Below are 24,037 nucleotides of genomic sequence, written 5' to 3'. Positions count from 1 at the left end.
TCTGTATCAAGAATTAAATCTTCATACCTAGTTGAATGCGAGCTCAATTTGGTATAAATTTCTATCTCTTATACATGTGTGGCTAAAAACCCCAATTCTTGGGGTGTGATTTAGCGAATATGGGTTAAGATAATTGTTGGGTCTTGCTTGCTGATAGTTTAATCGTGATTTCGTTTAATAGTTGTAGATGAATTTAATGAATTTGTAGTTGCAAATACAAGTTTATTTATGTGTTTTCGGCTTGCTCGAGAGAGAGGTCGTAAAACTAAAACTACTAAATTGATGGCCGGTGGGAGTGGGTCGACATGTGGTTCAGCTCGAGAGAGTGAATCCTAGTCTCATTCCCACACACTCAGCTCGAGAGAGTGAGTGGGTTAAGGCGTAGGCTGGTCTTCATGCGGCAAGTGGATGTCCGAGAGGAACGCATTTGAAACGGGGTAAGTTGCTCGAGAGAGAGCTTATCCCCTTTAAAGTTTAGCCTACTCACAATTATTTTATGAATCTTCTATCGAAAGCATGTACCCAATAATCTAGGTTAACCCGTATTCCCGTCACATCCAAATGATTCCCTCTCATTACTTAGAAATCCTTGTTTAATTTGTTGTATTTACCTTACTTGTGACAAAACCCCCCATTGTTAATTGACACTCTTGTGTCCCCTTTAATTTACAATGTTTTTAATCGTTAATGTCTTTAGCTACGACTAGTTAGAACTAAATTTTATTTTTCTATTAATTCTCAAAACCACTCCCTTGGGAACGATCCCAACCCTTGGTTGGGTTACTAAACTATTGTACGATCATAGACACTTGCATCGAAAGTTTCGTCTTGATTACGCAAACATCAACTTGTAAGAGTATAAGCTATGATGTAAAAAGAAATTAAAGAAAGTATACTCTCACTAGTGGGTTCTGAGAAGGGTGGGATGCATACACACCTTACCACTACCTTTGTGGGATAGAGAGGTTGTTTTTTATAGACCCTCGGCATAAGAAAATCATTTTACAAAACAGGTCTAAATGAGTTGCAACTTACTATGATGAAAATAAAATTAAAGAAAGTACAGTCCCACAAGTGGGGTCTAGGGAGGGTGGGGTGTACACATACCTTACAGCTTACCCCTACTCTTCTGAGGTAAAGAGGTTGTTTTCAATAGACCCTCGATTCAAGAATATCATTTCACAGAACATTCATAATGAGTTGAAAGAGTAAGAAACTTTGGTCAAAAAAAAATAGAGAAAGAGCGGTACTAACAGTAAAATTAGTATAGATAACCAAAGTAAGGAAAACCACAATACTAATGAACTTGAAGAATCAAATAGCATAATCATCATATCATATTTTTTTTTATATATATATTATTATTATTATTATAAGTGGGAAGCTCCTAACCTCCAAATTGGATTACCATTTTACCCTTCACTAAATACTATTTCTACTCTTTTTTTTTTTGATGACAAGGGAAACCTGCAGCCGCTACCCTTTGGGTGCGCACAGGGTAAAACCCCCGCTCTTATGCAATAGCTTGTAAACCACATAGGAGAGGTAACCCGCACTAGGCAAGCCCGGTGCGACGAGCTCGACCCAGAAGGCAAACCCCTTGCTTTCGCTGGCAAGGGGTTTAGAACTTGAGACCTCCAACATGGAAGTCCCAATCCCAAACCACTGGGCCACCCCGAAGGGTTACTATTTCTACTCTTTTTTATGTACAAATGTAAAAATATGTTCTAATAATTAATTAGATAATCAATTTTAAAGTATTCAAATGTGCTTTAAAGATGTAATGGAAGATAAAAAGTCATTCAAGTGAATGAAATAACTTGCAGTGAGTTACTAGGTGGAAGTCCAAGCATTTCTAAACAGCTTCTCTTTTTTAATTTTAAGTTAAAGAATTTGAAGAGTTTCCATTGATAAAACTATATATACTCCAACTTCATCTACAAGAGATACAACCAGTTTCTAAGTGGTCAGTCTTAATGTTTTCATTCGCTCTTTGATATAATTTTTGCATAGAGTGGAGAATGATTTTCGAGTTCCGCTTGACTCTCCAATGTTCCCTTATGGATTTCATACATTAGTCTTACAAAAAAAGCCTGTCGTGGATAGGAAGGTTGGAATTTTCAAGAGTTCTTCTATTTTTTTAGAATGGTAAAGTTGTATTCATCAGCAATGAGGGTATGCTGGCAACCAAACAAAAATTCCAAGGCAAAGTAGTCATGATTACAAAGAGCCTAGGAAATCTACTAACTGATCTACTTCATATATACCCTCTTCTTTACACCAAAAATATAGAGTATTAATGCAGTTTTCTTTTACTTTCTGCATTGGGTTAGTAATATTCTTAAAACATCTATTGTTTCTTTCCTTCCAAATTGACCACCATATTCAAGATGGAACTAGATTCCACCATTTTTTCTGTGTTTTACTTCCCCCTCTTCTCATCCAACAGCTTAGTAGGTCTGCAAGTATGCTCAGGCACCACCCAAGGATCTTGGATAAGGCTTTGAAACATATACCATCTCTGGGCCGTCACTCTACAGTGAAGGAACAAATGGTTGTTTGTTTCCTCCTTTTCATGGCAGAAGAAGCACCTAGAAAAAATCTGGAATCCTATTTTTTTCAATCTCTCTTGAGTCAGGCATGCCTTTCTGCACACCGACCATGTGAAACACTGTCTTGGTTGGAGTGCTGGACTTCCAGATTTGTTTCCAAGGTCCAAAAATGCCCCCCGGATGTGTTGCCAGGTCTCTTTTGTACTTCCAACAGAAAATTCCTCATCGCTATCATGTTTCCATATGATTGCATCAGGATTAGTGTTGAGTCCCGGAAAATCTTCCAACCTTTGCAGTAAGTCGGCCACTCTATCCACTTCCCAGTCATTTAAGAGCCTCCTAAAGGTTATATTCCACCCTTGCTGAGACTACATCTCAGCAATAGATGCTCCAGGGTTGTTACAAAAAGAGTACAAATTTGCAAAGTCCTCCATGAGGGAGTTCTGTCCTATCCAACTTGTCTTTCCAAAAAAAGGATCCTAATCCCCTCACCCACCTTGTAGCATATGTTCCTAGCTAGTTTTGGCCACAAATTTCTGATAGACATCCAAACTGAGACCCCATAGGTGCTGGTCACAATGTTGGAGGTCCATGAATCAGTTAGTCCATACTTGCTAACGATAATATCCTTCCACAGAGCCTGCCCCTCTTTACCAAACCTCCATAGCCATTTTGACAGTAAACACCTATTTTGCAGACCTAGATTCTTAATGCCAAGACCTCCCGATTTCTTGCTTAGTTGAGCAATTTGTCATTTGACCAAGTGAGTGCCCTTTCCTTCCTTGTTTCCCAACCAAAGTAAATCTCTCCTTAGTTTATCTAATTTATCTTCCGCTTAAGCAGGTAAGGGAAAGAGAGACATAACATAAGTAGGGAGAGCATCTAAGACAGAATTGATCATTGTTATTCTTCCTCCCAGAGATAGGTATTGTGTCTTCCAGGTGGCTAACTTTTTCTCAGTCTTCTCCACAATTACATCCTATATTTCTAGTTCTTTGTAGTTGTTACCCAGTGGCATCCCCAGATATGTAGTTGAGAATCTAGGCCAGCAATGGCATCAGGTGCCAGCCACACCGAGAATCTAGGCTCCAGACGTGAGACAAACCTTCAAATCTGGTCAATTTATATGATTCGTGTGCATTGACATTCTCTTTCTCCTCTGCTTTCTACAACAACAATTCATGATTGCCTCCTATAACATGGACATTGAAGCCATGATTGCATGCCCAAGAAATTTTTTTAATCTTGTTAGGGACTTGTATACCCATGTAGGGATAAGTGTGAGATTTGAAGAACCCCATCATTTGTTCTTAAAGATGGAACTATTTATTAGTATTGAAATTAGATGGTCCTAAACAAAGAAAACTAGATACCGAGAACTGTAGCCTGCACATACTAGTTATTAATAGAAGAATTTTCAGTTCACAACTATTTCTCTAAAATTGCTTAAAGCAGAGGAATTGTGACAAAAAAATCTAAGCTATAACTTCTTCATAGCAGGACATCTAAGTTATACATTCTTAAGTTTTAACTTATACATATCAGGACATCAAGATAATAGATAGAGAGCTATAGATCAAAAAAGTACATGGAGAAAGTACAAGAGAAAGGTAGAAGTACAAGTTACCATCTCGATGCAGCAGCAGATACGAAAATTGGCTCCACAGGGCTGCATTTTAAATCCAACACGCTGTATCCGGGAAAACATGAAATGGTAAGGATAAAAGAACAAGTAAGACAGTGTCCAAGTATTTCATTTTTTCAGAAAGAAGAGAGTAAATCCCATGAGTGTTTGGAACCTTGGGAATGCTTCTGTGCAACTAAGATCACAAACAACACGTTTAGCATCAACATTCCATGCTTTGATTCCTCCATCAGCTGTGCCTATGAGAAGCTTTTCTCAAGATGAACATTAGTTCCAGAAGCTTTAGAACTAATCCAGTACTGAAGCTAGCAACTATACCAATTAACATGAAAAAGAAACAAGAATCATGGAACCTAATAATGTATGTCTACTATATTGATAGTGTCTATACCAGTCGGTCAGATTTGCACTCCCACTCAAGTGACATGATCTCTGCCCCACAATAGATGGTTGCATTTCTTGATGTTGGTGCTGATGAGTCATATGTCCATATCCTTCATCAGAATACATTAATATCAATACAAGATCAGGATAGCATAATTTGTTGGCAAGTCAAAAAGTTTCAACGACAGTACACCAAGATGGTGTCACTCTACAGAGTGTGGATATACATCAAACCCCGCAGAATCCAATCATCTATGTCTATACCATATCCTTCTACTCCAAAGAATGACAGAATGAAGATTGATCCCAGAGAAAAGATCAAATGAAAAACAATGGAGCTCTTAAATTTCCTCATAGAATTTTGTTCAACCTTGAAAATTCTATTATTTTTTCTCTAAATTAGCCAAAAAGTACAACGAAAAGTATCCTTGCATAGTATTTTATTCTAGTCTCCAGCTTTTTCATCCCACGGCTAATCATAAGTGTTATCAAAGGCGCGCTTAAGCCCTGAAGCGAGGCTCAAAACGTGTTGAGCGCTTCGCCTCGCTTTATGTGCGCTTCAGTGTCGTCATCAAGGTTCTAAGGAAAACCTTTCCTTGCCAATGAGCCTCGTATGAAGAAGTGACACTAAATAATTGATAATTCACTTTATCATAAAAAAAATTCAATTTCTTTGGTCATATATTTGTCATTCATGTTAATAATTATTAGTCTTGGACTAAACATATATATATTTGTGTTATTTTCTCCCTTTACGCCTTTTTTCATTAAAGCCCACGCTTTATTTGCGCTTAAAGCCCTCACGGACCTTATAGAGCTTTTTTGCGCTTTTCGCCTTTGATAACACTTATCATAACCTTGCATTATTCTAGGCAGATCCCTGTCAATTAACATGGAGAAGGAATTGGCACTTTATTCAGCAAGTATTCAGCAAAGAGTTTTAAAAATGCTCTCAGGCATGTTTTTCAAGGTTGTTAGTTTTTTCCGTTTTTGAATTTTTCACTCTCTAGGGGAGAAATTCTCCTGCTGCTCTGACCGTACTTTTCAATAGATATGGGGAAAGATGGAATTTATTATAATGCAGGGTTTAAATCCTATGACATTACAAGGAGATTGATTACCTTTTCCAGTCCCAATAGAAGGGCATTGTTTAGACAAGTCCTCTGCAAGCAAGGATACCGATGGCAGGCATGAATCATCTGGGCGCGGACGACGATGATAGGTCAATAGTGGTGGAGGTGCAGAGGAGGAAGATAGAGTTAGGAGATGACATGGAAGGATAGACTATGGTGGGATCCCCAAAAGACGGAATTGGTAGAACCTCTGAAATGCTTAATTGTTCAATAGAAGAGGATATTAAAGTAGGTCTGACCTTCAAAAAAAAGTAACATGAACAGACATAAGGTATCACTGAGGTTAGGTGAGAAGCATAGATATCCCTTCTGTACGCTTGAATAATCGAGAAAAACACATTTAAGAGCATCGGGAGTGAATTTATCTTTTCTTGAAGTGAGTGTATGGACAAAGCATGTGTCCCAAAGATATGTGGTGGAAGAGAGAATAAGGTTGACTAAAGAAACAAAACAAAATGAGGTACCTGATTTTGAATAGAAGAGGAAGGCATAAGGTTAATCAAATAACAAGAGGTGAGCACTGCATCCCCCGAAAAAACGCAATACATTTGCTTGTATGAGAAGAGTGTGCAGTCTCAACAATATGCCTATTTTTCTCTTTGCGACCCCATTTTGTGGTGCACTGTAAGGACAAGATGCCGGATGAAGAATTCCATGGGAAGACATAAATTGTTTAAAAGATAATAAATATGCATGTGCATTATCAGTACGAAAAGTGTGAATAGAAACACCAAACTGATTTTTTTTTAGCACAAAAAGTTTGAAATATGAAAAATTACTCAGAACGATCTTTCATTAAGAACATCCAAGTGCACCACCTTGAGTAATGATTAATGAAAGTAATAAAATACTTAAAACCCAATGTTGAACTAACTGTACTAGGACCCCAAGTATCAAAATGAACTAAATGAAAAAGAGACTCTGCATGATTATTAGGACTCGGGTGTGCTTCCCCAATTGACATGACTCACAATCTAACTAAGATAACTTGGACAAGCTAGGTACTATCTTGTGAAGTTTGGACAAACTAGGGTGTCCCAATCGTCTGTAGATTAAACTTGGAGAGTCGGAGATTGAACAAACTGTAGTGGATTTGTGAGAACTAAGATGATAATGTCCATCTGACTCATGCCCTTTCCCAATTATCCTTCCTGTTCTGAGGTCTTGTATAACAAAGAAGTCACCAAAGGAAAGAGACGAAACAATTTAAAGTCTTAGACTCCCCATAGCTTCCCTTAGCAATCTATCAACCTCCCCATACTGTTTACATCAGTAGATCTTCGATAGGAAACGGTTCAATTAATCCCCTCAAATATGTTGTGGGACTTTTAACCGGTTTCTGAAAGAGAAGTCACACAATACTTGATCTCCTTCCTTGACATCTTATTCAGCTTTATAGTGTTATAGAATTTTAGGAGTTGTACCACCACACAAAATATCCAACCAAAATAAGACATCTACTATTAACGATTGCAAAAGTAATGAAGTTAAAGAACTTCTCTTTAATCTTTCACAATTCCCTTCCACACACTAGTTTCATATGAGGTGGTGATACCCTCAGAGGTTCACTTTATCAACTACCCCTATATTTTTCCTGAATCATCATTTTTCACATGACTTGGTCTTCATGTGCAAACCTCCATAATTGTTTGCCTAAAAGGTTTGGTAACATTTACCTTACCTACCAAATGGAATCATCCTTCTCCCTCTGTTCCATCAAATAAAATATCCTTTATCACTCATCAGCTTTTCAATTCCTTACTAAAATATGACTAGGAGCAGCAGTACATTGGATTCTAGTCGGAACAGAATTTGTGAAGAAATTATGGAACTTGATCCTATAACTGAATGTGCAATTGTGAAATGGACAAAGGCCCCCTGATACTTGGTTTAAAATCAAGACAGATGGTAACAAGAACATGGAAGGAATATCTGGTGCAGGAGGATATGTAGGGGTAAGGATTCATGAACATAGCATTTTATTGTGTTTGGGAAGAGGCAGTAGCAACATGACTGATGTAAAAGCAGTTCTCTTTGGCATGAACTGGTATACAGAGAATGGTTTTACTTGCATCATACTAGAATGTGACTCTCTTATAGTCATAGATATGCTGCAGGAAAGAGTAATACAGCATTGCAGATGCAGGATACCATTAGAAAAGCTCAGCCGAGCAATGTAATTGCGGAATCCACCATTTTCCAGATCAATAACTTCTCCTTAGGATTTACCAGAACAAGGCAAAGAGCCATAGAGTTTGGACTTCATCCAGATGGCTGCAATAAGGAGTAAACAAGGAAGAACTCTTTTTTTGAGAATGGAAGTCTCTTCTCTTCTGTTGCTTCATGGTGTATTATTGTATACATGGAGGAGGATGAAATTGTCTAGTAATATTTTGTATAGACTTTGCATGAATTGTGAGGTAAGGATGTTTAATCCCCCTCTTTTGATTGTACCCTTTTGTGAAAGAATGAAAGGGAGACGCCGCCAGAGGACGTAATTATTTATTATTTTACGGAAATGCATTATTACAAAATTAAATCAAAATGATACGGTACTTCGAACTCCAACTTTCTTTAACTCTGTGGATATGGTACTACACAAAATTTCTTCATGTTTCAGAAACATTTGTTTTAAGATCAAAAAAAGCAATTTTTCAGAAACATTTATACGAGAATGCATGTCAGCTAAGAGAATATACCTGACTGTCCCATCCACAGAAGCACTAGCAACATTGTCCCCAGTAGCAGAAAAACGGCAACGACTTATCGGACTTGTGTGGCCTAAGAATGTCTCCTGTAAAATATTATTGCAGAACAATCAATTAACCCCACCTCAGTTCCCGAAAGGAAGAACAATTATAGATTTTATGTCTATGACTTTATGATGAGCATGAACAGAAAATTAAGACAGGAGATGCTGAAGTAATTAGGGAGAAGAAAAACTGAAAACTCAGGCTAATTAAGAGTCTACCTGGAAGTCCACTCTCACTTCAGGGAATTCTTCTTCTCGCTGCGCATCATTTCCAGCGTCTGTTGAAAGATCACATAATAGCTCATCTCAGAATCAGAATCATAAGAAGAAGGCATCACTTCTCTCACTCTGACCACTGTGATTACTAATTTTAGAAGTTGAAACTTGAGTATCATCAGGCCTGCTATCCTCACTGTGTTTAGGTTCTCTTTCACCAGTTTGTGCACTTGCAGAGACACAAATAACATGAGATGACGCCGGTACGAAAACTGTGGGTTCCCCAGAACCAGCAAGAGGATTTGATGAGCTGTCAGTCCCAACAATGACTTCCGTTGCTAACAAAGAATTACTGAGATCAAATAATGCAATTAGTAGACTTCAAGATTTTCAGTAAGAACAAATTGTAACAGCTGTCACCTCCTTAACTGATGCAGCTGAGTCTCTTTCTCCTCCAACGATACTTGAAGTTGCGCAAGTTTGAAATTAAGTTGCTTGATGTCTCCTTTGAGGCGACTCACCATATTCCTTTCAGAACTGATCTTCATTAATGCAGGGATACGTGATATAGCTAAGGAGAAACTCAATGGAGGCACAATGGTAAAGAAAACAAATGGGTGACAACTAAAAAGAAATCATCTGCAAGCACGTAATACCATCTATAATCAAGGACATGCATCAGGACGAGTGAAACTAATTCTTTAAGCAGCCAAGTCCAAATAGACCAAACAAGGAGTTACACCATCCCTGACTTAACACTAAATGCCTCTCAAACAAATTATTTAGTATTAAGAATTAGGACATTGTTAAATATGGGAACACGATCATTCCTCTTTTGGAAAGAACTAGCAATGGAGCTCCATCTCCATTTGAATTTGTCCATTCAGATATATGTGGTCAAAGTCGTGTCAGCTCTACTTTAGGTTTTCATTTTTATGTCACCTTTGTTGATAATGGTTCTCGGTGCACTTAGTTATTTCTTCTGAAAAAATAGAACTTAGTTATTTTCTATCTTAGAAGGGGGTGCCTTGTTGTAACAGGTAAAGTTGTTGTTATGTGGCAAAGAGTCACGGGTTTGAGCTGTGGAAACAGACTCTTGTAGAAATACAGGGTAAGACTGTGTACAATAGACCCTTGTGGTTCATCCCTTCCCCGAACCCTGCGCATAGCAAGAGTTTAGTGCACTGGGGTGCCCTTAGTTATTTTTCATCATTCAAGTCTTTTCTGAAATTCATACTCCCTTTGATGTTTCTATCAAGAAAGTATACAGTGACAATGCATGATAAAAACATTCTTCACCTATATCTTTCTTTGTCTTCACAAGGTATTTTACACTTCATTTTGTGCATATATAGTTTTTTGAGAACGGAAACAGTAGTATACAAGTGTAGCACAAAGACTGCTAAAGCCATAGACAAAAAAACCAACAGCATGCATATCTTCTACCACCTACTACAGGGATGCTATGATATCTACTAGTGAATCAATATCCTGGATAAAATCTTCCTTGCACCAAAATCGAAACAAAAAAGACAGTTCATACTAATCTTTTGTAAGGAGCTGCTGTTCCTTCAGAACAATTAATGTTTCTTTCCTTTCAAATGGCCCACTTGGAATAATCTTCTACCATTTCTTTTGTCCAATTAGTCCACCAGAAAAATTCCAACAAGAAGGCAGTTCCCCTCTAGTCCTAGGCATGATCCATGACAGGCCTTTCATACTCAAAAAAGGGTTCCAGAGGACTCTAGAAACCACACAATGTATAAATAAGTGACAATAGCTTTCAGCCTCCTCTCCACATAGATAGCACCTTGAACACAATTGCATCCCCCTTCTCTTTAGATTTCTTATGTTAGGCAAGCATCTCTGACAACTAACCACACAAAATAGGTTACTTTAGATTGAAGTTTCACTTTCCATACTGATTTTCAACTCCGCAAATGAGCTTGTTGATCAGGATGATTAAGTCTAGCATATGCTGAATTCACTGTAAACTGGCCTAGACCACACTTTCTGCATTTAAGTTTGTCTTCCTCATCTGTTGTCCCCTTGAAATGATCAAGATCTTTCAAAATTTCAGTGAGTCTAGCTAGCTCCCAGTCATTAAGTTGTCTCTCGAAGTTGAAACTTCACCCTGGTACAACAAGCTCGACCCAGAAGGCAAACCCCTTGCTTTCGCTGGCAAGGGGTTTCGAACTTGAGACCTCCAACATGGAAGTCCTCAGTCCAAACCACTAGGCCACCCCAAAGGGTTACACATAAGTAAGTATATCTTTCGAGACATTCCGTACTTTTCACAAACAATAACAATATACCTGATGTAATTCCACAAGTGTCGTCTAAGTAGGGTGGTGTGTACACTAACCTTAACCCTACCTTGTGAAGGTAGAGAGGTTGGTTCCGATAGGCCCTCAATACAAATAAACCATTTCAAAGATGGTATAAGAAAGGAATATTGTTAGAATTGGAATAGATATATACAATCCTCTTTAGAATAGGAATAGTCATAGGAATAGGAATAGGAATAGTAAATAGTATCCTACTTGATAAAGAATTGTATTGTAGTGTTTATAAATAGGGTCTCTATAGAGAATGAAGACAGAGAACCGCTGGGTAAAGAAGTTTCAATATCTAGTACGATGGAGAAACCAACAGTTTATACACCACAGCACGTGGGCACATCGACAGCTGGAGAACTTTTGAATTGGGAGTCACGTGACCGCAGCTGGAAAGGGAAAGGGCAACTTCATGCAGTAGCAGGCCAACTAAGCGAGAGAAAAAATCAGGGCCCAAAAAAAGCTTTAGGCCCAACAAGGTTTAAACAAAAGAAAGCAGTCAAGAAGCCCAAAGACTAGACTTAGTAAGTGTTGAAATAATGGCAAATCTTTCTCAAACAAAGAGGCAGTTTAGATTCAAAAATCTGGACAACCTGGAGGTGGAAGAGAGAAATTTCATGCCTCACGAACAAGAGGAGACAATACAGGAGGAGGGGGAGAACGCAGTCACCGTAGCGAAAGCTACAAACATGGGAAAACAAATAATGGCTGTATCACAACTGAATGGGCAGAATGATAGCAATACGGAGATCACAGAGAATGCTGTACCGCTGATGATTCAGCTGCCATTAGAAGACAATTTTAATTCAAAAAGTCATCCACTTTGGATTAAGCAACACATACTCAAATTGAGCACTGAATTTGGGGTAGATTTTAGAGGATGTGAGGAGAAAGCAGAGGAGCTCTTTATGAAAATTGATAATAACAAGCAAGGGAACAAGGGGGGCAAGGGAGAAGTCACAACAAACAAAAAGAAAGGAGCAAACGAATTGAAAAGCCTGGAACTGGATACAAAGTTCATGAGCTTTGGCACTAGAAGTAGAGAGGGATGAACTGTGCTAGAAAGAGGGAAGTGATCAAAAATATTATGAAGAGCTGGAAGGCAGATGTAGTCTGTTTCCAAGAAACAAAGGTGGTAGGGGAAATTGAAAATATTGTGAAGGAAGTATGGGGGAATAAATGGGTGAATTATGCACAGTTAGAAGCCAGTGGAACCAGGGGAGGCATCGTTATTATGTGGGACAAAAGGGACTGGGAAGGAGAAATTAGCAGTGTAGGGATGTACTATGTCACCTGTAGCTTCACAGGGATATATCAAGATTTCAGCTGGCACCTCACAGGTGTCTATGCTCCAAATGATAGAGTAGAAAGGGAAGAGACTTGGTGGGAAATTGGTGCTGCCAGGGGGTTGATTGCAGGACCTTGGGTCCTATGTGAGGATTTCAACACTGTGAGGTACCCATCGGAGAAGAAAAATTGCAACAGAATCAACAAAGGAATGACAGATTTCTCAGATTTCATAGAAGACATGGAGTTAGTTGATCCTGAATTATCTGGGGGAAAATACACCTGGAAGAAAGGAAACAGACATACAACAGCAGCCAGACTTGACAGAATTTTGTTCTCGAAAGAATGGGAAGCAAATTTTAGAAATATAAGGCAGCACATACTTCACAGAGTGACATCAGATCACTCTCCCATAATGTTACAATGCGGTGCTTGGGAAAACACAAAGTCATACTTTAAATTTGAGAACTGGTGGTTGGACATCGAGGGTTTCAATGACAAAATTAAAGGATGGTGGAACTCCTTCAGTTTTATAGGGAAACCTGACTATGTCTTGGTTGCAAAGCTCAAAGCACTAAAAGAAAAGCTGAAAGAATGGAGCAAAACTGCACAAGGGAACTTGGGAACACAAAAACAAAATGTCTTGAAACAGCTAGCTGAATTAGAGGAGATACAGGAAAACAGAACCTTGAGGCCAGAAGAGATAACCTCTAAAACAGCATTAATCAGTGAGTTTGAAGACATAGCTAAAAGGGAGGAAATAGCTTGGAGGCAAAGATCTAGGGCAGTGTGGCTAGAGCAGGGGGATAGAAACACAAATTTCTTCCACAGAACTGCAAATGCACACAGGAGAATGAATACAATCTCAAACTGAAAGTGAGAGGAGAAAATTTGACTGAACCAAAGGAGATACAGAAGGAGATAGTAACTTATTATGAGGAACTATACTCTGAGCCAGAAGAATGGAGACCCTACCTGGAGATGAGAAACTGTCCTATGATTCATGAAGAAGAAAACAAATTACTCTTGGCACCTTTTTGAGCAGCAGGAAATTCTAGAGAGCATAAAAGCATTTGCAGGGGACAAAGCACCAGGGCCAGATGGTTACTCCATGGCTTTCTTCAGCCAATGTTGGCATCATTAAACCTGATCTGGTGGCTACAGTGCAGCAGTTTCATAAGGCAGAGAGGTTTGAGAAGAGTATTAATGCCACCTTTGTGGCTTTAATTCCTAAGAAAATGGGAGCTGAGGAACTGACAAATTTTAGACCTATTAGTCTAATAGGTGGAGTTTACAAGATCATTGCTAAATTGCTGGCAGAAAGGTTAAAGAAGGTGCTACACAGGCTTGTAGACAGCCAACAAATGGCATTCATAAAAGGTAGACAAATAATGGATGCAATGTTGATAGCAAATGAATGTGTTGAGTCTAGACAGAGAAGCAAGTGCCTTGGAATTCTATGCAAGCTTGATATACAGAAGGCCTATGATCATTTAAACTGGAATTTCTTACTACTTATGATGCAAAGGATGGGTTTTGGAGCCAAATGGATTAGATGGGTAAAATTCTGCATAAGCACAGTCAAGTTTTCTATGTTAGTTAATAGAACTCCTAGTGGTTTCTTTTCATCCCAAGGGGGACTGAGACAAGGTGACCCCCTGTCACCCTTTTTATTCATCTTAGCCATGGAAGGTTTGAGTAACCTAATTCACACAGCAAAGATGAAGGGCTGGGTAAGGGGCTTTAGGGTGGACAGCAGCGCACAAAATGGCTTGGAGATTACCCATCTGCAATATGCAAATGATACTCTTATTTTTTGTGAAGCAATGACAAAGCAAATGTTGATCCTAAGAGTAATATTCATCATCTTTGAAGCAGTCTCTGGATTACATATCAATTGGGGGAAGAGTTTCATTTATCCCATAAAAGAAGTGGCTCAGGTGGAGAGTCTGGCAGGGGTTTTGGGTGGTAGGGTAGGGGAACTACCAACCATATACCTAGGTATGCCATTGGGGGGAAAGAGCAAATCAATAGGGATCTGGAATGGAGTGATAGAAAAATGCGAAAAGAAGCTTACCAACTGGAAGAGCAAATATCTGTCTAGGGGAGGTAGATTAGCCATGGTTAATAGTGTGCTAGATGCAATACCTGCTTATATGATGTCTGTGTTCCCAGCACCAGACAATGTCATACAGAGGATAGATGCTTTGAGAAGAAGTTTTTTTTGGCAGGGAAATGAAGATAAAAAGAAGTTTCATCTAGTCAAATGGGAAGAGGTCATAAAAAATAAGAAAGAGGGGGACTGGGGATCAGGAACATGAAAAAACAAAACAAAAGCCTAATGTTAAAATGGCTTTGGAAGTTTATGACAGGAGAGAATATGCTATGGAGAGAGGTGATCAGGGCAAAATATGAAATGGAGAATAGGTGGATGACAAAGATGGTAACTACACCATATGGATGTGGTATCTGGAGATCAATAAGAAATCTTTGGCCTCTGTTTCTTTCTAGAATCAGATCGGGAGATGGAGAACAAAGTGGCCTTCCATGATACAATGGCACAATTTAGTAATCTGACTAGGGAAGAAGACAAGGTTGTGTGGAAGATTGGTAGCAAAGGGGTTTTCAGTGTCAAGTCAGCTTACAAAGATCTTAATCAATCAAATTCAAATGATAGGATGGAGCTATGGCCATGGCGGATGATATGGAGACCTAAAATCCCATACAAGGTAAACTGTTTCACATGGTTACTAGCAAAGGAAGCAGTGCTGACACAAGAGAATATAAAGAAGAGGAAGTTCCAACTATGCTCAAGATGCTATCTGTGTGAGGAACAGGAAGAGACAGTCAACCATCTCTTTTTGCATTGCAAATGGACAGATCAATTATGGAGAATATTCAGCAGCCTTAGAAAGATCACTTGGGTGAAACCAAGAAACATAGCACAACTCCTAAATTGTTGGATCAATATTGGCAATACTACAATTAAGGAGGAGAGATGGAGGATTGTCCCAGCATGTATATGGTGGACAGTATGGAAAGAAAGGAATCAAAGATGTTTTGAGGGCAAGAAGAACAATGTGCAGAATTTAATTTGTAAAATTTCAAGATGAATTGTATAGCTCTTTATTATTTTTGGTGTAAACAGAAAGTCTTAGTACAGGCAGAAGAACTTTTTGATGTTTTAGACTATTTGTGACAAAAAGCACAAATGGAGTAAGTCTAGTTTGTAATACTTTTGGAAGGGGGGCTACTTTGATGTAGTATACCTATGGATAAATAGAAGAAAAAGTTGTCATTCTCAAAAAAAAAAAATGTAGATACAACAATTCAATAATATTTTTTCCTATATTTCTCACATGGTATCAGAGCCTCTACGATCTTGGTAGAGAAGCAAAGATCTTCTATTGTCGGCAGGCAGCCATCACCCATATATGCCAACCGTTGGGTCACCGTGTATCTTTTCGTGACTACTTTCTTATATCTAATATGTGTAGCACCGTGTTATCTTTTCGATGACTACTTTTATCATATGTAATTTGTGTAGCATCATGCAATCTTTCCGGTGACTACTTTTTTCATATTTAATTTGTGTAGCACTATGCCATATTTCTGGTGACTACTTTTTTCATAATTAATTTGTATAGCACTATGACATCATTCTAGTGACTACTTTCTCATATCTTATTTGTGTAGCACTGTGCCATCATTTCGATGACTAGTTTCTCATATCTTATATGTGTAGCACCGTGCCATCCTTCCGATGACTACATTTTCATAATTAATTTGTGTAGCACTGTGCCATCTATCCTGTGACTACTTTTATTTAGATCTGATTTGCATAGCACCGTGCATCTCTGCAGACTACTTTTCATATTTAATTTGTGTAGTACCGTGGATTTTTTTGAACTGCTTTCTCATATTTGAGTTGCATAGCACCGTGTGTCTTTTTGATGACTCCACATATTTGTTTGGGTAGTTCCATTCGCCTTTCCGATGACTCCTCAAATCTGATTTGCTTAGGGTTGTGTCATCATTCCGACTCTACCCATATAATTTCTCCTTTTCAAAAGAGTCATGCCATTAATCCGACCCTACTCATATAATTCTCTTTCTTAGAAGGGTTGTGCCATCATTCCGTCTGTACCCATATAATTTTATTTCACAGATTGTGACATTCTAATCAGTTGGACGCTAAGAACATTTTTCTCCATGGTGATCTCAATGAAGAAGTTTATATGGAGCAAGGACCTGATTTTGTTGCTCAGGGAGAGTCTACTGCACTTATATGTCGATTGTTTAAGTCACTCTATGGTCCGGAACAGTTTTCTCAACGAACTTATCACTCTGTATTTTATCGACATTATACATCAAATCTAATTTATTTTTTTTGAGGAACTACATCTAATCTAGTATTTATTTCATGAGAAGGCCAAGCACATTGAGATTCACTAACATTATGCATCAAATCTAGTATTTCATGAGAAGAAGCACATTGAAATTGACGGTCAATTTTGTGAAGTCGGGTGATCAACCTGCAGATATACCACCAAGCTCCTCATCAGTCCTTGTATTAATCACATTTGTAACAAGCTGGGTACATGTGACTTATATGCACCAGCTTAAGGGGGGGTGTTAAAATTGAAATAGATATATACAATCCTATTTAGAATAGGAATAAGCATAGGAATGGAATAGGAATAGGAATAGTAAATAATATCCTACTTAGTAAAGGATTGTATTGTAGTGTTTATAAATAGGGTCTCTATGTAATAATGTAGATACAAAATTAAATAATATTTTTTTCCTATATTTCTCACAAATACTATAGTGAAAAAGCCATGATGAAAGTAGCAACAACAACAACATACCTAGTATAATCTCAGGCCTAGCTCGAGCGGCAAAAGGTGGAGGATTTGTGGCTTAGGTCACAGGTTCATGCCCCACACCATGCAAATCGAAGCCCGGTATTTAAGTGGAGAAGGGTAGAGGGGCGGACCCATTATCCACCGAGTTTAGAAGGCTGTGATTGGTCCAAAGGACAGGTCACAGACGGATTTCTCGGTTATTAAAAAAAAAAAAAAATCCCACAGTGAGGTTTGGGAAGGGTAGAGGGTACGCAGACCTTACTACTCAGGTAGAGAGATTGTTCCCAATAGACCCTCGGCTCAAAAAAAAAAGTCTAAAGTAGTCCAAAAAACAAAGCAACAAAAGTTCAAGAAATAGCAGATAGTAACAGGACAATAACTACAACAACATAATATGATAGTCAAAGGACAAGACAACAAATAATAACAGAAATCAAAGGACCAAAAACTACAAGAGCAATACTACAACTACTAGTATGGACAGATAACAAGACAACGCACTACTACGTACTAGCCCTCTACCCCAATTCGTGTCCTCCACAACCTCTTACCTGAGGCCATGTCCTTATTAAGCTAAAGCGGCATCATATCTTGTCTAATAACCTATCCCAAGTTGTCTTCAGTCTATCTCTACCTCTCATAAAACCATCCATAAGCATTGTCTGACAACTCCACACTAGGACATCTGTACATCTTCTTTTTAGATGCCTAAATCATTTCAGTCTCGTTTCTACATCTTGTCCTCCTCCGAAGCCACTCCACCTTGACCCAGATGTCCTCATTTGAAATCTTATCAGAGAGAGTAGTAACAACAAATAATATGATAACAAAGCAAAGGAAACAATAAATAAAGAAAAACTAAAGAATAAGATAATAGGAGAGTAATAATAATAATAATAATACTTAAGGAAAACTAGACAATGTTCAACTCTTTACTAACCTTCTACCCTGATCCTCGACCTCCATATCAAATTTTCTAGGGCCATGTCCTCAGTAAGCTGCATGTATGTCATTTCTTGTTTAATCACCTCTTTCAATACTTCTTCAGTCTACCTCTACCTCTTCACAAACCCACCATGGTCAACCTCTCACATCTCTTTACTAGGGCATTTATGCATCTCTTTACATGCTTGAACCATCTTACTCTTGCTTCTTTCATATTGTCAACCATAGCAGCCACTCTCACCTTGTCGCGAATATCTCTCCTAGTATGACCACACATCTATCTCAACATTTTCGTTTCTTCTACTTTCATCTTTGGGAAGTTTGAGTTCTTGACCGACCAACACTATACCACATAGCTAGTCTAACCACTTTATAAAACTAACCTTTACGTCGTGGTGGTACATTCTTATCACAATAGACACCGGATGTAAGCCTCCATTTCATCCACCTCACTCCAATACAATGTGTAACATCATCGTCAATCAAATTAGCTAAATCAAAATGTCATCTCCATGGTTCTTCCTGCACTAACTCTTCCCATTACAGCTCATCCCCTCTTCCTCTTCAAGTCTACTCTAGACGACCTCAACCAAACCCTCCACTAGCCAATCTAGTTGGTGTTACTGTTCATGATACATGCAAACAATGTTTGACGAGTGACTCATACTGCACTCATCAAATAAAATAGATCTTCCTATTGCTCTTAGAAAAAGCATTCAGACTACTCACAATATTTATCTTGTTTATAATTTCCTGTGTTATTACACTTTGTCGCCTTCATACCATGCCTTTATTATCAATTTATATACTATCAAAATACCAAAGACAATGGCAAGGCATGATGGCTCATCCAAGTTGGTGTCAGGCTATGATCAATGTAATGATAGTCTTAAAGATAATGGTACTTGGGAATAGTTCTTTTCCCACCGCACGAAGCAGTCGTTAGATGTTGAAATTTATATCAAAGTGGAGATTGATGGTTTCAAAGCTAAATGGGTAGAAACGGATCTACTCAAATTAACGGCCTTGATTATAATGACATTATTTCTACGATAATGAAGATTGTATATATTTGTCTACTTATTTCCATCGCAGTCATGTCTCTTTAGCTCCTTTATTAGTTTCACGGCGGCCTGGTTGAGGATGTCAACATGTAGCAACCTCAAAGTTTTTTACTCACAAGAAGTTTGAGTTTGTGTGTCGATTACATTAATCTTTGTATAGTCTTGAGTAATGGATTCATCGTAAACCTAATAGTAATTTCCAATAACGTAAATCAATAGTTCAAATTGCATTCAGAACAAAGTAATCTTTTACTTTGGTTAAGGGCCCTTTTTGTGAGAAAGTTGAGGGCCAAAGTCACTGAGTGGGTAAGTCGTCAATCCTTGGACTATGTAATGTACTTTATATGTTGGGTTATGGGCGAGCATTTTACCAAAGGTTTCTAAAAAAGTCCGTCGAAGGATTCCACGAAAATTTAAGGATTAGTCATTTGTGGTTGTTTAGCACTAATGATCAAGAGTTTGGCATGCTTCAAAGTAAAGTTGACCACTCTATTTTCTATAAACATTCTCATAATGGAAAAATCAGAGTAGCATACTCTTGATTGTTTACGCTCATGACATTGTCATAAAGGCAATGATGAAGGCATCACTCAACCTAAATAGTATCTAATTAGTCACTTCGAAACCAATCTCAAACCAAATATCTGATTAAATGAAGATACTTCCTAAGCATTGGCATTATTCAACACTAGGATTTTCATTTTAAGAGGTATGATTTGAACATAATGGAAAACACTAGCACATTAAATTGCAAACCTATTGATGCTCCTATGGAATCAAATGTTAAGTTCCATCCTAGCCAGTGGGAGCCCTAGAGGACCCTAATCATAATCGAAGATTAGTTGACAAGCTCAATTATATTACAATCATGACGAGACATCTCATTTTTTTATCAGTGTTATTAGCCAATTTCTCCAAGCTCCTTGTGGCAGTCATGAAATGCTTCAATTCACAATCTTAGGTATATCGAAGTTAACTTGGACAAGGCTTATTATATGAGGATAAGAGCATAACAAATACATTGGAAACTCCAATGCAAACTAAGCAGGATCTTCTTAAGATAGATTATCTACTAAAGGAAAACTATGTTTTAATTAGAGAAAATCGACATCTTGGAAAAGCAAAACACACGCAATAGTTGGATCAATCGCAAAGGCAGATTATCAAGCAATGATGTTGGCTACATGTGGCCTTATATGACTAAAGCAACTTTTTTAAGGATTTTGCACTAATGCAACTGATCTATGGCAATCAGGCTGCAATACACAATGTTTTAAGCTTAGTGTTTCGCCCCCAAGGCCTAGCTCAAGTGGCAAAAGGTGGAGGATTTGTGGCTTAGGTCACAGGTTCAAGCCTCACACCATGCAAAGCGAAGCCTGGTATTTAAGTGGAGAAGGGTAGAGGGGCGGGCCCATTATCCACCGAGTTTAGAAGGCTGTGATTAGTCCAAAGGGCAGGTCACAGACGGATTTCTCGGTTATCAAAAAAAAAAAAAGCTTAGTGTTTCATGAGAGAGCGAAGTAAATAGAAACATTTTGTCATTTCATCCGACAAAAGAGTTGGGGTACATTACTACAGGTTTTATCAACTTGAATGATCCAGTTGGCAAATATAGTTACAAAGTCAATCCACTGCTCCAGAATTGAGTATATTTGAGGAAAGTCAAGAGCATATAATGTGTATTCCCCAACTTGAGGGGGAGTATTAAGAATAAAGAAAATGTTAAACATTTAGAAGAGCCCATTCTTTGTAAAAATGGAAAAGGTTAAGAATTCTTATAAATTATAATTGTGTAACTACAAATAGGAAATACTTTCCTTTCCTTTTTAGGATTACATTTTGTTCCTCTTTAGGTGTAAACAATATTTGAACCACAACATGCTTGAGGGAATAATCAAGTAATTCATTTCAAACATCTCATTCTTTTTTCATTATTTACATTTAGCTTATTATCATATGGTGAAATGCAATGTGTATTTGCTTTTACTACAATCTAATGGGCACATTTTTTCAAGAAAACATTAAATACCTTCAAACATATAATTGATCTTCATAGGAGACATACAGACATTTATCTTCTTTTTCTATAAACTGATTCCCTCAACAAAATTGGTAAAGGCCTTGGCATCTTTGTTTTCCCCATATGCCTGGCAGTAAAGCACCAGAAACTAAATGTAAAAGATGGTCTCCTCTAAACACCAAAGAAGCATAAATAATCTCACTTGTAGGGCAGCTGCTTGAAATTAATTTGCATGATTGAAAGCAAGAATATTTAATCCATAACTAGAAATAATAAAATGTGAGAATATATAGTTAAGGATATGAGTGCCATTAAACATCTTGGTGAGAAAATTTCTAAGAGATAGATGCAATGCATTGGACCACTCCTGAGAAAAGTATACCCGAAACTGGGGTTCGGATTGAGGAGCTTTAACATATGGAATTGCTGCATGAAATGATTAGACGTCAAGAAAGTTTCATCATTTAATTTGAATAGATAAATAGAAGAGATAGATAGTACCGACCAAACCAGGATGCCCAATGTTGGTCTTTTTGCAGCAATTCAGTGCCATGTATGTCAAACAACTCTATGACTTTATCCTTTCTGCCAGCTTGTATGGCATGAATGATATAATAGCGTATAATAGAGATATCTAACTCAGATATGACAGAAATAAGATGTGTCTCGTGAGAAGAAAAGCAGTTGTTGAAAAAGCGAAGGAGTTGAATGAGGTTTTCAGCTTGGAATTTGGGGATATAAATGGAGAAAATTAAATCTAATATCTTATCAACTTGAAATCCTTTGCCAATATCAGTTCCCAACTCTTTGACAAAAGCCTGCAGAGTGTTTGTAAAGCCTCTGAATACTAGAAACTCCCTCACAAGCTCCTCCGCATACACCATATTCTCCATCTTCAGCTTATATGGATTATTAATTTTTTTAAAAATCTATGAACCTAGCTTCTCCACAAACTCGGCAGCACACATACAAGAGTTAATAACCCATCTTAACTATCCACAATTTATCAACTCAATACTTAAACTAGAGGATGTTCATGTTATATCCCCATCAAATATAACATTTCCTGTGTGAAAACCCCTGCTGCACAGTCTCTTTTCTTTTTTAGCAAAGAGATTTAAGACAGAAATTTTACCAGCTAACTAAGACGACAAGCAAAGAAAGCGACTCCACCTCGCCTGAGAGGAAAACTCCGAATCGACTAGAATGAAAAATTCAACTAAGCTTCCTGGTTTCGAAAAATTCAGGTCCAGAAGCCTTTTCTTTCGTTTTTTAGGCTAAAATTCCCCTTTAACAAAGTCAATGAGTAGGGTTTATATAGGCCTGAGATTATGAGAAAAATAGTGGCCCAAATCGATGTGGGAACCTGAAAATTTTGGAATCGTACTAATTCGAACGGAATTGAATGGAGGATCGTTTGATTCTTGAGTAGTACGAAGAAGCTGTGAGATTCGAGAATCTTCTTGTACAGAGAGGGTAACGGTTAGAGAGGACGACGCAGCTGCAAAGTCACTAGGTTCGGGTTGCTCTTGGGTTCATTCGTGTCTGGATTCGCTTGGCGAAGAAGAAGACACAGTATAATAATTATCTAACATTCAAAATAAACAACTCATTATAATACTAATTATTTAACTTAACTAATTTAAGAACAAGGAAAATACATATTTAACTCAAGAGCTATTTTTTGGGATAGTTTTTTTTTTCAAAATATAAATCTATATATTTTATAGGAAAAATGGCAAAATTGCCTTGAAAATAATTTTAAAAGTATTATTTGTTATTCGAAAACAATTATTTTAAATTATTTGAAATTTAAGAAGCTTGAAAATTAATCAAATTCTGGAGAGTCAAAATTGGGTGTCAATAAGTCCCATTTTTAAATATTGTGTCTCCTCATAAATGACCATATTCTTGAGGTTTATTTGGATGGAATTGCTAGAACTCAAGAGGCAAACGGAGAGTTCAAGAAGGAGATAAATCGAGATATTGCTCTTGTGAATAAAGTAGACGATGTGTTGAAGAATGAATATAGTGTGTCATTAGTGTGGTAGATCGAAAAAAATTAGGGAATAGTTCAGCATAAAGATGAATCTTGGATTCTCATGAATCATTAGGATGATGACGCTTATTTCTTACTATAGATGACGATTTTACTATCTAATCTCTAGAGCTTATCGCATAATTATTACATTTTATCACATATGGATTATTAGGGACTAATAATGAGCAATCATAATATAGTCCTCTATCATGTAATGGATATACCATTTCCTGTATAAAAAATATTAATTTTAAGTCACTATATGAAATATCAATATTTATAGATTTCTCAATACATATGTATGTAAAATGATATACGATGTGGTATAAAGTTAGTGTTTAGTATAACATAAAAATGATGCACATCAATATTTGATTAACTATGTACCGCAATATTTCTTAGCACAAAATTTATTGACTAATATATCAATCCCTAATTACAAAATTTTAATTATTCTACAATTATAAGAAATATGAAACTCTATGCATTCACCGACTTATAAATTATATTAAATGGTGTACATTGTGGTTTGTAGGTGGTGTGGCAACTATTGTTCAACCCCAAAAGGATGAATTACATCAACATTTGATCAATTATTCACTACAGTTATTCTTAGCACAAATGTTATTCACAAATATATCAATAAGTACAAAAAATTATTTTGTCTACAATTATTTGAAATACCAAATTTTATATACTCACTAATTTATATTTACATAATAAAATGGTGTAATTTGTGATTTATAGTTGGTGTACATAAACATCTGTTCAACCCAATTCGTGTCGATACTAAT

The 24,037-nt window shown here is 37.4% G+C and overlaps 1 protein-coding gene across 6 annotated transcripts in view; it reads right to left on the bottom strand.

Annotated features, from left to right (window-relative positions):
- The window catches only part of LOC102590294 (WD repeat-containing protein 91 homolog), a 44,963-nt gene extending 22,166 nt beyond the window's left edge, over window positions 1–22,797 (bottom strand). Inside the window, exons 1-9 of one of the 6 annotated variants that reach the window (XM_015308020.1) lie at window positions 21,708–22,797; window positions 21,506–21,628; window positions 9,103–9,244; window positions 8,805–9,034; window positions 8,686–8,744; window positions 8,414–8,508; window positions 4,589–4,691; window positions 4,352–4,446; window positions 4,180–4,242 (exon numbers count right to left, since the gene is read on the bottom strand). In XM_015308020.1, coding sequence (XP_015163506.1) covers window positions 4,180–4,242; window positions 4,352–4,446; window positions 4,589–4,691; window positions 8,414–8,508; window positions 8,686–8,744; window positions 8,805–9,034; window positions 9,103–9,244; window positions 21,506–21,628; window positions 21,708–22,095 — 1,298 coding nt within the window. In that variant the 5' untranslated portion in view covers window positions 22,096–22,797. The remainder of the gene's footprint in view (window positions 1–4,179; window positions 4,243–4,351; window positions 4,447–4,588; window positions 4,692–8,413; window positions 8,509–8,685; window positions 8,745–8,804; window positions 9,035–9,102; window positions 9,245–21,505; window positions 21,629–21,707) is intronic. The other 5 variants (XM_006345671.2, XM_006345672.2, XM_015308022.1 and 2 more) reach the window with 5 other exon arrangements.
- Window positions 22,798–24,037: the final 1,240 nt, after the last annotated feature.

Source organism: Solanum tuberosum, unplaced genomic scaffold (assembly GCF_000226075.1).
Source record: "Solanum tuberosum cultivar DM 1-3 516 R44 unplaced genomic scaffold, SolTub_3.0 scf00074, whole genome shotgun sequence".
Lineage (NCBI taxonomy): Eukaryota > Viridiplantae > Streptophyta > Magnoliopsida > Solanales > Solanaceae > Solanum > Solanum tuberosum.
This window is presented reverse-complemented; position numbering and strand designations above follow the sequence as displayed.